The sequence below is a fragment of the Xyrauchen texanus genome, chromosome 2 (genome assembly GCF_025860055.1).
Source record: "Xyrauchen texanus isolate HMW12.3.18 chromosome 2, RBS_HiC_50CHRs, whole genome shotgun sequence".
NCBI classification, from domain to species: domain Eukaryota; kingdom Metazoa; phylum Chordata; class Actinopteri; order Cypriniformes; family Catostomidae; genus Xyrauchen; species Xyrauchen texanus.
This window is the reverse complement of record NC_068277.1, coordinates 58,292,044-58,306,136: the sequence shown is the minus strand read 5'-3', so window position 1 is coordinate 58,306,136 and position 14,093 is coordinate 58,292,044. Positions and strand designations below refer to the sequence as shown.

The following is a 14,093-nucleotide window of genomic DNA, read 5'->3' as shown; positions in this document are numbered from 1 at the left end:
GCAAAGTTTGTACTTGTAGCACCCCCTAGAGGCGGGAAGGTACAAAACTTTGCTGACATCTTCTAAACATCCTGTTGACTATGTATACCGGGTTTGCTTACGTTTGGAGTTTGCTTGCGAGCGATTTTACAATAAAAAAAAATTGGCTATACTGCCAAGTCTGGTGTCTTTAGTTCTTACAGTTTTTGCTGCCCCGACACTTTTAGAGCAGAAAAAAAGAAGAAGAAGAAAATCTTAACAAATACAATTGGGTTCCAGCCCTTTGGACTTGAACCCCTAATTAATGCAACATATGTTAACATTTATTTGCATTACACACTGATTAAATCTAAAATGTGAGTAATTTCAGAACTGATAATTCTGTCCGTAGCACGTCACGGGCGAAATTAGGTACAAATGGCAATAGATTTATATGCGGATTTGATCTGATTCTGAATCTGATCTGAAACTCAATGTGCACCACTGATTTCAGTACCAAGAATGATGGCCATGTCTACAGTATCTTACTTCTGACTAAAAGATCAGAACGCACTCAGAGGCAGCGGAAACATTGTAACTCTACTCAGGTACAAAAGTAGAAGCTGCCCTCATGAAAAATGCCTGGCAGAAAGAAACAAGTTCACACCACAGACAGCAGACGTCAACTTAAATCGATCAGGGACAGCTTTTCCCACACGAATAACCATTTGTTAGCAAATAAGGGCCTTGAACTGGTTTGTGTTAAGGATATTTATAGTTTACTTGGGCAGTGAGTATCTCCCTTTTCCACAAGACTTATTAGCTGCTAGAGTCTCATAGTACTGTACTTATAGGTATTGCTAATGTATAGTATGTCAAAGATTATTTTGAGGACAGGGTAATGTATATATAATGTATATATAATGTATAATGTATATCAGTAACTCAAATACAATAATGATATCTTTATAATGACAGAACAGGCTGCAAATGTGAAAATACACAGAAATGTTAGTTCACACTTTACATATCCATACATTTACAAGTCCTGTCTCTATTGAATCTGAATTTGCCCTGTGTTCACAGCCACACGTCCTGGGTTTAAACCTCACTGGTGACAACACTTGTGACAAGGAGACATCCTGAGTGTTCTATAAAGGTATATGTCAGGTCATATGGCATTTGGATCATAATTAAAAGTGCCAGGAAAATATTAAATATCCAAAAGTGTCTCACTTTGACCATATTTACTCCTATATATGGTAATATAATTGTATAACAAAACAAATATCTATAGATACACGTTTTTTTGTTTTCTTAAAAATGCAAGGAATAATATTTAATATAATGTATTTAGATTAACAGCAATTGTTATAGATAGATAGATAGATAGATAGATAGATAGATAGATAGATAGATAGATAGATAGATAGATAGATAGATAGATAGATAGATAGATAGATAGATAGATAGATAGATAGATAGATAGTTTGGTTACGTAACCTCCGTTCCCCGAGGGAGGGAACTACACGTTGTGTCGGAGAAGCGACACTAGGGGTCTCTCTTGAGCGCCGATATTCACCTCTGACCTATTGAAAAGGGCCAATGAGAGTTGGCAGTCAGTATTTGCATACCCCGCCCCGCATACGGGTATTTAAGTGGGGCAAATACGGAAGTTTAGTCAGGATTTTTCTGAGGAGCCGGAATGGTCCGGCCACAACAGTGGCTCGGTTCAGTGACATGGCGGAGGAAAGACACAACGTGTCGTTCCCTCCCTCAGGGAACGGAGGTTACATACGTAACCAAACGTTCCCCTTCTGTCGCTCTCTCCACATTGTGTCGGAGAAGTGACACTAGGGGACCCATTCCAATCTTGCCATGCCCTGAACCGTGTACGTGAACCGCCGATACAGAGGCGGGCAGGGATTTCATCCAGTGCCGCGCATCGTCTGTACCTGGCTGCACGTACCCTTCCCCAATGCCCCATAAGAACATCGGAATCCTTCTAGTTACCCTGGGAGGGGAACAAGGCGATGTTTGCCAACATGGGAACGGGCCAGCCTGGCTGGGCCTCTTTTCTCTCTATGTTTCTCGCATAGAGCAATCACGGCCGGGGCCCTTACATGCATATAGGAAAGGGGGTCTTACCCAGACCCTGCGGAGACCACACCTGCCCTTTTTCTCGGGGAGGAAAAGTGGTAGACACATCACACGGCCGTCTTAGAGCTTGTGTGGAAAGTATGGTGCGGTGGTAGATCCAGCCTCGAAAGGGGGGAGTTGCTACAGCACAGCGACCGGGGCAGCTGTAACTGCCTAAGGGAGACACGGGGGTCCGCTCGTAAGGGGACAGAACCGTGGAATTACACACAGGGGGAGTCCGAGCAGGAGGCCTTACCTGTGGAGCACCTATACCAGTACAGGGTAGCCATCAGGGTACCCGCAGTCGCTTGGGTCGGCGAGTTCCCGGAGGGCTGGGGAGGAATCGACCAGGGTCCCGACTCGGAGTGGGGCGCCCTGGGAAGAAGGCGCACTACTTTACCTTGACGTCAGGAAAAGGGCGCTGGGCGCAAGTGATCCACCCGGCCGGTCAGTCTACGTGTTACCGAGTTCTACGGGCTCGGACCTGACAAAACACGAGACGCAACTGACTCAACGCGGAGGTTGTAAAACCTCGCGAAGGTGTTGGGTGTTGCCCAACCCGCGGCTCTACAGATGTCTGCTAGGGAGGTGCCCTTGGCCAGTGCCCACGAGGACGCAACACCCCTTGTTGAGTGAGCTCGGACCCGCAAGAGTAGGGGCACGGCCTGGGTGTGATAAGCCATTGTTTGATGGCGTCGACAACCCAGTGGGCGAGCCTCTGTTTGGAGACGGCATTCCCTTTCTGCCGTCCCCCAAAGCAGACAAAGAGCTGCTCAGAGCGTCTGGTGCTCTGTGTGCGGTCCAAGTAAATGCGCAGGGCGCGCACTGGACATAGCAACGAAAGGGCTGGGTCTGCATCCTCCCGGGGCAGCGCTTGCAGGTTCACTACCTGATCTCAGAAGGGTGTGGTAGGAACCTTGGGCACATAGCCCGGTCGCGGTCATAGGATCACAGACGTATCTGCCGGACCAAACTCCAGGCAAGTGTCGCTGACAGAGAACGCTTGCAGGTCCCCGACCCTCTTGATAGAGGCGAGCGCGATCAGCAGGGCCGTCTTAAGAGAGAGGACCCTGAGTCTAATTGATTCAAGTGGCTCGAAGGGAGGTCTCTGGAGTCCTGCCAAGACTACCGAGAGATCCCAGGAGGGAACTAGGCCTGGCCGGGAGGGATTCAACCTCTGGGCGCCTCTCAGGAACCTGAGGATCAGGTCATGCTTACCCAAAGACTTGCCATCTACAGGATCGTGGTGGGAGGCAATGGCGGCAACATACACCTTGAGGGTGGACGGGGACAGCCTCCTGTCCAGCCTCTCCTGCAGGAACAGGAGCACTGACTTGATCGCGCATCTCTGCGGGTCTTCAGTTCGGGAAGAACACCAATCTGCGAACAAGCGCCACTTTATGGTGTAAAGGTGCCTGGTAGAGGGGGCTCTGGCTTGGTTGATTGTATTCACAACGGTCGCCGGTAAGCCGGCTAGCTCTTCCACATCCCGTCCAGGGACCAGACGTGGAGGTTCCAGAGGTCTGGGCGCGGGTGACAGAGCATGCCCCGTCCCTGAGAGAGGAGGTCCTTTCTCAGGGGAATTTGCCAGGGAGGAGCTGTCGCGAGAAATCTGAGTTCTGAGAACCAAGTCCGAGTGGGCCAGTAGGGGGCCACTAACGTGACTTGCTCCTCGTCCTCCCTGACCTTGCACAGCACCGGTGCAAGAAGGCTCACTGGGGGAAATGCGTACTTGCGCAGCCCCGAGGGCCAGCTGTGTGCCAGCGCGTCTGTCCCGAGGGGAGCCTCTGTTAGGGCGTACCAGAGCGGGCAGTGGGAGGTTTCCTGGGAGGCAAACAGGTCTACCTGGGCCTTGCCAAACCGTTCCCAAATCAGCTGGACCAACTGGGGGTGAAGCCTCCACTCCCCGCCGGGCAGGCGTTGTCGTGATAGCGCGTCCGCTACGACGTTGAGCTTGCCGGGGATTTGAGTGGCACGCAGCGACTTGAGTCGCTGCTGGCTCCATAGGAGGAGACAGCGGGCAAGTTGTGACATGTGGCGGGAGCGTACGCCGCCTTGGTGATTTATGTACGCCACCACCGTGGTGCTGTCCGATCTCACGAGGACATGTTTGTCCCGAACTAATGGGAGGAACTTCCTGAGAGCAAGAAGGACGGTCAGCAACTCCAGGCAATTGATGTGCCAACGCAGCGGGGCCCCTTTCCAATGGCCCACTGCTGCGTGCCCACTGCACACGGCACCCCACCCGGACCGGGAGGCGTCGGTTGTGACCAGAACGCAGAGGTCTGTCCAGGGTCGGAGTGTTTTGAGGCAGGCGGGGGTGATCCTTACCCGATGCGTGCCGTGGTGCCATGCTTGTCTCGGGACTTGAGACTGGAGCCAGTGCTGGAGTGGTCTCATATGCATCAACCCCAGCGGCGTGACCGCCGCGGAGGACGCCATATGCCCCAGGAGCCTCTTGAAAAGTTTTAGAGGGACCACTGTGCCTGGCTTGAAGGAAGCAAGGCAGTCCAGCACCGACTGAGCATGCTCGCTCGTGAGACGTGCTGTCATTGAGACTGAGTCTAACTCCAACCCAAGAAAAGAGGTGCTCTGAACCGGAGTGAGCTTGCTCTTTTCCCAGTTGACCTGAAGCCCCAAACGGCTGAGGTGCCGGAGCACCTGGTCTCTGTGTGTGCATAGTAACTCTCGAGAGTGTGCTAGGATGAGCCAGTCGTCGAGGTAGTTGAGAATCGCGGATCCCGGCTACTCAGTAGCGGGGCAAGGGCCGCCTCTGCGACCTTCGTGAAGACGCGAGGGACAGAGACAGGCCGAAGGGAGGACTTTGTACTGAAGCGCCTGGCCATCGAGCGCTGAACCGTAAGAAGGGTCGGTGTCGTGGCAGAATTGAGACGTGGAAGTATGCATCCTTCAGGTCTACCGCTGCGAACCAATCTAGATGCTGAACACCAGCCAGAATATTTCTCTGCGTGAGTATTTTGAACGGGAGTTTTACAAGGCCCGATTGAAAACTCGCAGGTCCAGGATTGGTCTAAGCCGCCGCCTTTCTTGGGTACAATGAAGTAAGGGCTGTAGAAACCCTTCCTCAATTCGGTTGGAGGGACGGGCTCTACCGCGCCCTTGCTAAGAGGGTCACGATTTCTGTGCGCAGGGAACTGGCATGCTCGCCGTGTACTGCGGAAAAGCGGACGCCCCTGAAGGGGGGCGGGAGCCGGGAAAACTGAATTGCGTAACCGAGTCGAATGGTCAGCCAGCGTGATGCATTGGGAAGCGAAAGCATTTACCTTGCTCCGCGCACCCGGCAGGGGGTGGGTTCGTGACTGAGGAGGAGGTCTGATGCTGGCGTCCTCTGGACTCGTCTGATGCTGGCGTCCTCTGCCGGCCGGGGGACAGTCGTGGGCAGGCGGAAGGCGGGATCACCGCATCCGGTGTACCGGGACTGTCGTAATCTGAAAGCAGATTGCCGTGAGAACGGCATTTGCGGGCCAGGTGACCCAGAGGCAAGGGAAATAGCTCTTTTATTGAGAATGTGGGTACCACAGCCCCCGTCAGGGGGTGTGGTAAATGAAAAAACTAAGTATTCTCCTCTCGGCCCTCCACCGGGGGACGGAGCGGTCTTACCACCTCCGGAGCTAACGTCTTCGGCTCTGGGTCGGCTGTCTCAGGAACGCTTGGGAGCCTTCCGGGTCCTAGAGGGGGTTCGTGAGACAGGGAGCGTGCGCCACCTGCGGGTGCTCGGCAGCTGGGGCTGAGAGCTGGGCCCGGGTTGAGGTGGAGCAGGAGCTGGTTTCTTCACGAGGGGACGCCTCGGCGGGCAGACGGGGCAGGGCCCATAGCGGCAGGTCTGCGGTGGGGCATGAAGTGAGAGATGGCCTCCGTCTGCTTCTTCACCGCAGAGAACTGTTGGGCGAAGTCCTCGACGGTGTCGCCGAAAAGGCCAATCTGAGAGACAGGTGCGTCCAGGAAGCGGTTCTTGTCGGCCTAATGCATCTCGACCAGATTGAGCCAAAGATGGCGTTCCTGGACCACTAGGGTGGCCATCGCCTGTCCGAGTGCCTGCGCTGTGGCCTTCGTCGCTCTTAGGGCGAGGTCGGTCGCTGAGCGCAGTTCCTGCAGCACATCAGGATCAGGTCCACCCCTGTGCATGGTTCTGAGGCCTGGTGGACTTGCAGGAGGGCCATCGCATGCAGGGCGGAGGCAGCGCATCCAGCCGCACTGTAGGCCTTCGAGTTGAGCGAGGATGTTGTCCTACAGGGCTTGGATGGGAGTAAGGGGCGGCCACGCCAGGAGGTAGGGCTACCGGGGCATAGATGGTATGCAACTGCCCTATCGACCTGGGGAATCGCCCCGTATCCGTGACGCTCTCCGCCGTTGAGGGTGGTGAGAGTGGAGCGGGTGGCACCTAGACGGGCGGAGAGCGGGGCTCTCCACGTAGACGTCAGCTCGTCATGCACCTCCGGGAAAAGCGGGACCGGGGGATCGCGAGGCCGCGAACGGCATGCTGCCCCAGGAACCAGTCATCCAACCGTGAAGGCTGTGGGGAGGATGGAGGTTCCAATCCAACTCCACGCTCACGGCGGCCGGAAAGCATGTCAGACATCTGGCGTCGGCCTCAGCCTGGGCCTGCTGGCCCGGCGGCAGTCCAAGGGAGTCCTCGGCATCAGACATCACACTCTCCGATGCAGCGGCAAGCTCATCTGCTTCGGGCTCGGGAGGATAGACAGCCGGGCCGTGAGGCGAGCCGCTATCGCCCTTGAGCGTAGATGGGGACCAGCGAGCGTGTCGGGAGCGGGAGGTTCGCGGGGGCTACCCGGCGAAACTGCACCGCTGCCGCCCCAAATCGCCCCAGCGCCAACCGCATCGTCCTCAATCCCGTGGGAAGAAGGAGCAATCGCGGGTGCAGCTGGGTGGCTAAGCCAGCGATCACTAGCGTGGTCATGGTCATGTTCTCGCAGTGAGAACATGAACCATCCACAAACGCCGCCTCGGTGTGATCGCGGCCCAAACTCACGAGACTTTGCCTGTGGCCGTCTGAAGCGGAGAGCACTCTACCGCATCTAGGAACAACACAGGGGCGGAAGGGCATCTTGAAAAAGACACGTCCTGAAAAGGACGTTCAACGCCGCTGTGTTTTGCGCTTTTAGAGAAATTACTCTTTTAATAGGAATTTACTCTTTTAATACACAATGTGTGTGTGTGTGTGTCTGCTGTCGGCGCTCAGGGGCAACAATGCACGCCGTGCAATGTGAAGGAGAAAGCCGCTGTTGTACGCCATCAAGATCCAACAGCATGCAGATCGTCCAGAGGAAACAGGAACGCTTAAAGTGGTGTGTAACTCGCAGCAAACTGCAGACAGACCATCGGCTCGAAGAAATTTTCTGACTAAACTTCCGTATTTGCCCCGCTTAAATACCCAGTATCGCGGGCGGGTATGCAAATACTGACTGCCAACTCTCATTGGCCCTTTTCAATAGGTCAGAGGTGAATATCGGCTCAAGAGAGAGACTCCTAGTGTCGCTTCTCCGACACAACGTGGAGAGAGCGACAGAAGGGGAAAGATAGATAGATAGATAGATAGATAGATAGATAGATAGATAGATAGATAGATAGATAGATAGATAGATAGATAGACAGACAGTACTGTGCAAATGTTTTAGGCACTTGTCAAAATTCATCATATTGCTTATATTTCACCAACAAAATATATATATATATATATATATATATATATATATATATATATATATATATATACACACACACTGGCGGCCAAAAGTACAGATTTTGCTGTTTCGGAAGGAAGTTGTCTTCACTGAATTCGACCTGCTCAACACCAGTTACATGTACAACAGTAAAGAGAAGACTCAGGGGTGCAGGCCTTATGTAAAGAATCGGGGGGAAAAAGCCACTTTTGAAACAGAAAAACAAAAATAAAAGGTTAAAGTGGACAGAGAAACACAGACAATGGCAACAGATAATTGGAAAAGAGTGTTATGGATCTTAACCAGGGTTGGACTGGTAATCTTGCATACCGGGCATTTTTTTTCCAGTGGGCCGATGCACTTTGTGACCGATCAGGGGCAGACTGGCCATTGGGAGAACCGAGCGGGCCGGTTGGTCGGCCTGAATGGGCCACGATAAGCTAAAATGAGCCGCCGCGTTATGCAGAACGGACCACAAATGGTGCCGCGATATGCAGAAAAGGACAGCGAACCCCATTTTTTGGGACATTCTGGATGGAATGACCTTACTGTTTGGCTACCATTATCATTCTTCCATTGTGAAGCCCTGAAAAGGCATCATTTAAGCCATTTCAAAGTGTCTAAAAATCCTATAGACTACATAACATTGACAGAATTTTTAAAAGAGCTTCGAGTCTGTTGGAATATTCGTAATTTCAAAATTCAGAAGACAAAACTTACACACAAACACTTTAATCTGCTTTAAATTCCATCGTCTTTCTTTCTTTCTTTCTTTCTTTCTTACTTCCCAACCACCTAATCCAAGTTTTCTTTTTTTGCAATGTAGGGCAAATGAATAGTACAATAAGTGTATTTTGTTCGACAGCCCTTTTACAAGTTACCCTTAGTAACTTGAAATATCAGTATATTAACGTTATTGTTAATTTTACTTTATCAAAATCATCAAAGATTTCGCATAAAAAAGATGAGTGCATCAAAACATGAAGGTAGCTATTTTTAAATTATATAAAAATGTGTTTTAGTTCCAGAAGAGCATGAAAACTTTCACCAGGAGACAGCAGACATGATGGTGATGATGATGATGTAGAGGTTTTAGAAAGTCATGCATAAAATATGATCCACGTGATATTATAAAGTTAAAGAGTTGCTCAAAAAAATTTATTAGAAACAGAAAGTCAAAAGAGCCCTATTAGAATGCTGGGGTCCCTCATATTCACAGGGACTTGGTGAGGGGGCCTTGTATACGCTCTGGGGCCCACATATTTAAGTATATATAAACATTTGTTTTCAAGATTGATTGGACGTGAAGCGTGCAGCACATGGAAACTATATATTTATCTCATTAAATCGCAGCCTTTGCGGTTTAATTTTAATTTGCGCACTGAATGTTTATGTAATGACATTCGTACATCATTGTTTATTGTTATTGAACATTTTAATGAACACAAGTATGAGTACATGAGCTGATTCTGTGCCAGTATTGGTATTGGGACATCCTAGTGCAAACCAATAAAAAACTGTTGAAAATGTATCTTAAAATAGAAAAGATATTTTGTAAATATTTCACTATTAGAAATAATTTTAATGATTTTATTTAGTAAAACTTATAACTTATTTTGAGATATATCATCCTGGTGGCAGCGCTTAGGCTCTTGGCAGGCTTTATTGAGAGGCCTTTACCAGGCAGTTTCGTATCAGCTATTTGAAGAGAGATTTTGAGAATAGTAGGCCTATGCATCAATCTCAGAATTTACAAATCAACAGCAGGGTGATGCTGAAAAACAATTTGTCTATTTTCTGCTGCCTTTTGACACATATCAGATGAAATCTGCATGTTGACAATCACTTACTGTGACTCCAGTGTCTGTGTTGGGGAGCTAGAACAGGTGCAGAACCCCCACCCCCATATTTGTTTCATTGCAAAATGATGCTCTTTCTATATTTACACTGTGATATCAGCTCCTTATGCTGATCTGACATGCCTGAGGATGTTTGAAGACCCTCTGCCACTGAACAGGACTCTGAGAACGATCTAATAGGCAGATTTGAAGCTTTACATTTTTGAAGCCATTCGAACATAAAAAAATAAATAAAAAAAAAAACATTTCAAAGCTACAAGATACAGTTAAAAGTGCATATTAGGTCATCTGAATTTTTATAAGGTTCATTTAAACAGATTGGAAGATCTATTGCCATGTCTCCAGATGGAGAAAGTGTTAACCAGGGGGGGCTAATTGACATCATTTCCTTAAGGGAGCTCACTCGCCTAAAAATGATAATGATGTCCTAATATCACTAAATAATTGATAATTAAAAGGAGATGTTTTAATGAATATTGCGGTGTCTTTTTGATACAACAACAATGACAATTTAAAGCTTACAAATATAAAAAGGACCCAAAAGCATTTTGTGCATATCAGTGAATATTGCATGTCTTCTGAAGGCATACAGTAATGAGAAACAACCAACAAAATGTAAGTCATTTAAAAAAAAAAAAAAAAGGAATTTGGACATTCATTGTGCATTCATCAGCGCATGAGAGCAGCTCATTCACAGTGGCATGTGCGTGTTCATGCCAGAACTTGGATTGTTTTTAGCACTAAACATGAACACACAAGCCACTGTGGACTATCTACTACCTATAGATTTACGTGGTGCATTTTATGGTAATTTTCTGAGCTGCAGCATATTCAGAGAACTCCTTTTGTGTCCCATGCCAAACAAAATAAAAATTAAATGATTTAAGTAATGATTAAATGATGACAGAATTTTCATTTATGTTAACTTTGTAAAGTTTAGTCTTGGTTAAAGTGATGAAATCCTTCTTAATGAGGTGAATACGGCACCAGAAGTCACACAGAACATCATGTAATAATCAAATTGTCATATAATGTCAAATTAGGGTAAATGTTAAAATTCTGTTAAATATATGTACATTTAATTTATCTAATTGATTATGAATACAATAAAATTAATGCAAATGAGTTGTCAATATTTTTACGTTTTCCGAGGAGAGATTGTATATTTTAAGTTCATACTGATGAAACTTATTTGTTTTAATGTATTAGATAATAGACGGAATAAACCTTACAAAATGTTATTCTCATGGGTTTTCAATTGGCTTAGAACTTATTTTAGCAGGGAGGCTAAAATAACTAAGTGCATAGACATCAGCTTTGTTCCAAAATGTGTTGGCCATAGAACACCACCAGATGCACTTTAAAAATCTTGCGCAATTAGAATAGTGATAATTGACATGATCCCCAAGAAAAGGAGGCCAGAAAAAATTTCCTTCTTACTGTAGGGAACGAGGTAGGAATACAGGAGATGGTGTGGAAGGTTCAAGAGTATTTTTAGGGTGTGTTTATTCACAGACTGAAATGAACCCTCCTTGCACTCTCTCTTTCTCTCTCACTCTGTGAGGAACCATCTGTTGACATCTTTCAAGCCTTGTCAGGTCTTGCCAACATCAAACAAGTGTTTGTTAGACACCTTTATAAAGAGGTCACCAAGCAATTTTCTTGTGTTCTTTGAGGACTACAGTTTAAATGTAGTTTACCTCTTATTAAACATCAAATATTTTGAAGAAGAAAAATATAAAAGGTTAAAATAATTATGGATATCTAACCTCCAAGCATGCCAAGTGTGGCTACCTGAGACAATATTGTCTGTATAAGAACTTTCTCCAATCATCAGAATAAGCAAAGCATTTGAAAGGGTGAATCTGATCAATTCCTAGGCCATATTTCACCCCATATTCCAAAGAAAATAAATTAACACTATTTTGCATTAAAAAAATAAAAACAAATTTGGACCATTAAGATTTTTGGAATTCTAAATATTAAGCTTTCCCCTAAAATCATGTTACTGCAATGCAATGCAAATAATAATAATAATAAAAATCTCATTCTTATTACTGCAGTATGTATGAGAATGTATGTATGTACCAAATGTACTGTACAATTATTTTTTTTATCTCTCACAGACATTGAAATAAGGAAATAAGATTTTATTTACTTATTTATTTGTCAAATAACACTAATCAAAAAATTGGTTTGAATGTATATATATATATAATTTTTATTTAGGGGATAAATATGACCAATACATTTCATTAGATTCATGGAATTTTGTGAAAATTGTGAATACAACTTGCCTATTTCCGACCTGACAAACGTGCGTGAGCTTGACACCATAAATCTGTGGTCTGCACACGTCAATCAGCTGTTCTTTGTGGGGGACATGCTGACGTCACCCCAGATCGGTTGCACGAGCTCTATTGACGGGCTATTAAACGTCACCTGTCGTTTCTGTCCGCCAAGTGATCCTTAAAACTTAATTATAACCTACCGCTTCTTATTTCTCACAGAATACATTGGTTTCCCAAACTAAAGAACCCGATTTGTGAGGCACAGGACAGGTAAGTTCAGGGAGTAGCAGTAATTACATGTGCTTCTCTGCGACGCTTTTACTACACAGCTCAAATTTAACGAATCTATTTTAAATATCGTGGATTTGGCGTTACATTCAAGTTAAAGGAATATTCTGGGTTCAAAACAAGCAAAAAGCTCAGTCGACAGCATTTGTGGCATAATGTCGATTACCACAACAATTATTTCGACTCGTCCCTCCTTTTCTTAACAAAAAAAAAAAAAAAAAAAGCATGTTCCATTGAGGCACTTACAATGGAATGAATGAGCCAATTTTTGGCGGTTTAAAGGCAGAAATGTGAAGCTTATAATTGTATAAAAGCACTTACAATAATTCTTGTTAAAACTCATGTATTATTTGAGCTGTATAGTTGTTTAAATTGTCATTTTTGCAGTAGTTTTAAGGTTTATTGACATTGCATTGTAATAGCAACTAAGTTATGAGAAACAGTGAGTATTTTAACATTTACAGATTTGCTCCATTCACTTCCAAGTGCCTCACTGGAACAGATTTGTGCTTTTTATAAAGAAAAAGATGGACAAGTCTAAATTTATTTTTGTGGTAATAAATTACGCCACAAATGCTGTTGATTGTGCTTAACTTGTATTCAACCCGAAATATTCCTTTAACCCTCTTATCATAATTCGTAACATTTTATCACCTCAAGTAATACATTCAGTAATCAAAATTTGCCACCAAGTTAATGTGGATGGCAAAAAAGTATTTTGTTCACTAGAAGTGGACCGATTATGTTTTTCTTGCCATAGTTTCTGCTGAAATACCAGACTTACTAGTTATTGTTACAAAGGTTAAACAATGCCACAATACTCCACATTAACAAGTTTCAGAATCTTTTCAGAATATTCTTTCATTACCTTTCAGTCATTGTTAAATTATTTATTTGGTGAGGACAATGGTGGCTAATACCAAGTTGTTGCATTTAAAATTATTGTGGTAACTGATGTCTTGATGGTAAATTTAGGGTATAATGTCATATAAAGGCCTAGTAGAACTATAAAATAAAAATAAACCCTACTCTCAAAGTGACCTGATTGTGTTTTATAGAGCACATTCACAATGACACTTTTTTCCAAATGTGTCATGGTATCCTTGATAGTTTGTTCCAAAGTACCACGGACCATGACTACAGTATACTTCTACAACTGTAAAACTAAAACATTAACTGGATGTCCTTCAGACTGTGTAAGCTTTCAGAATATTATTGACATTGTTTATATTGTGGTACCACAGAATTACCATTTAACCAATAACTCTGAAAACCTCCTAGAAGTTATAATTACCATGGTAAATGTATATAATAGGGTGTAATGTTGGAAATAAATATCTTCTCCCTTCAAAGTGACCTGATTGTGTTGCATGCCAAGCACATTCATGTGGACCTACCTTCCTCTGTTGTTTTTCCCAGGCTGGGTCCAGCAGAAGGACCCGGTCCCAGTCGTCATCTTGAGTCATGTAGTCTTCCGTAGTCGACATCATGTAGGTGCTGTTATACTGCATCGGTGTCTCAACAACAGTCGTCATCTTTTTCACTTAGCCCTCAAACTCTTAATATTAGAAGTTATGCGCCTTGGTGAACTCTAAATCCTGCCCGTGGGTTAGTGGAGGATGCCTGCTCGGTGTGTATGACCGTGGAGGAAGAGCCAGACTCCACTCGTCCAAGGTGCCGTGTGGAGGTGCGAGCAGAACTTCTGCTGCCCAGTGCTCCTTTCCTGGTCAAGAGTAGCACACGTGACTGCACCCCAATAAATAAGCGAACTAGTCATATGGTATCAAGTTCTGCAACCTAAAAGGTGTGAGAGGCAGGACAAACTGTGTACTGGGACCAATAACTGGAGGCTGTTT

General features: G+C 45.7%; 1 protein-coding gene across 1 annotated transcript in view; it reads right to left on the bottom strand.

Moving 5' to 3' along the window:
• The window catches only part of LOC127658127 (alpha-actinin-2-like), a 63,986-nt gene extending 49,999 nt beyond the window's left edge, over nucleotides 1-13,987 (bottom strand). The window contains exon 1 of the mRNA XM_052147243.1: nucleotides 13,635-13,987. Within this exon, the coding sequence (XP_052003203.1) occupies nucleotides 13,635-13,772 (138 nt within the window). The 5' untranslated portion in view covers nucleotides 13,773-13,987. The remainder of the gene's footprint in view (nucleotides 1-13,634) is intronic.
• Nucleotides 13,988-14,093: the final 106 nt, after the last annotated feature.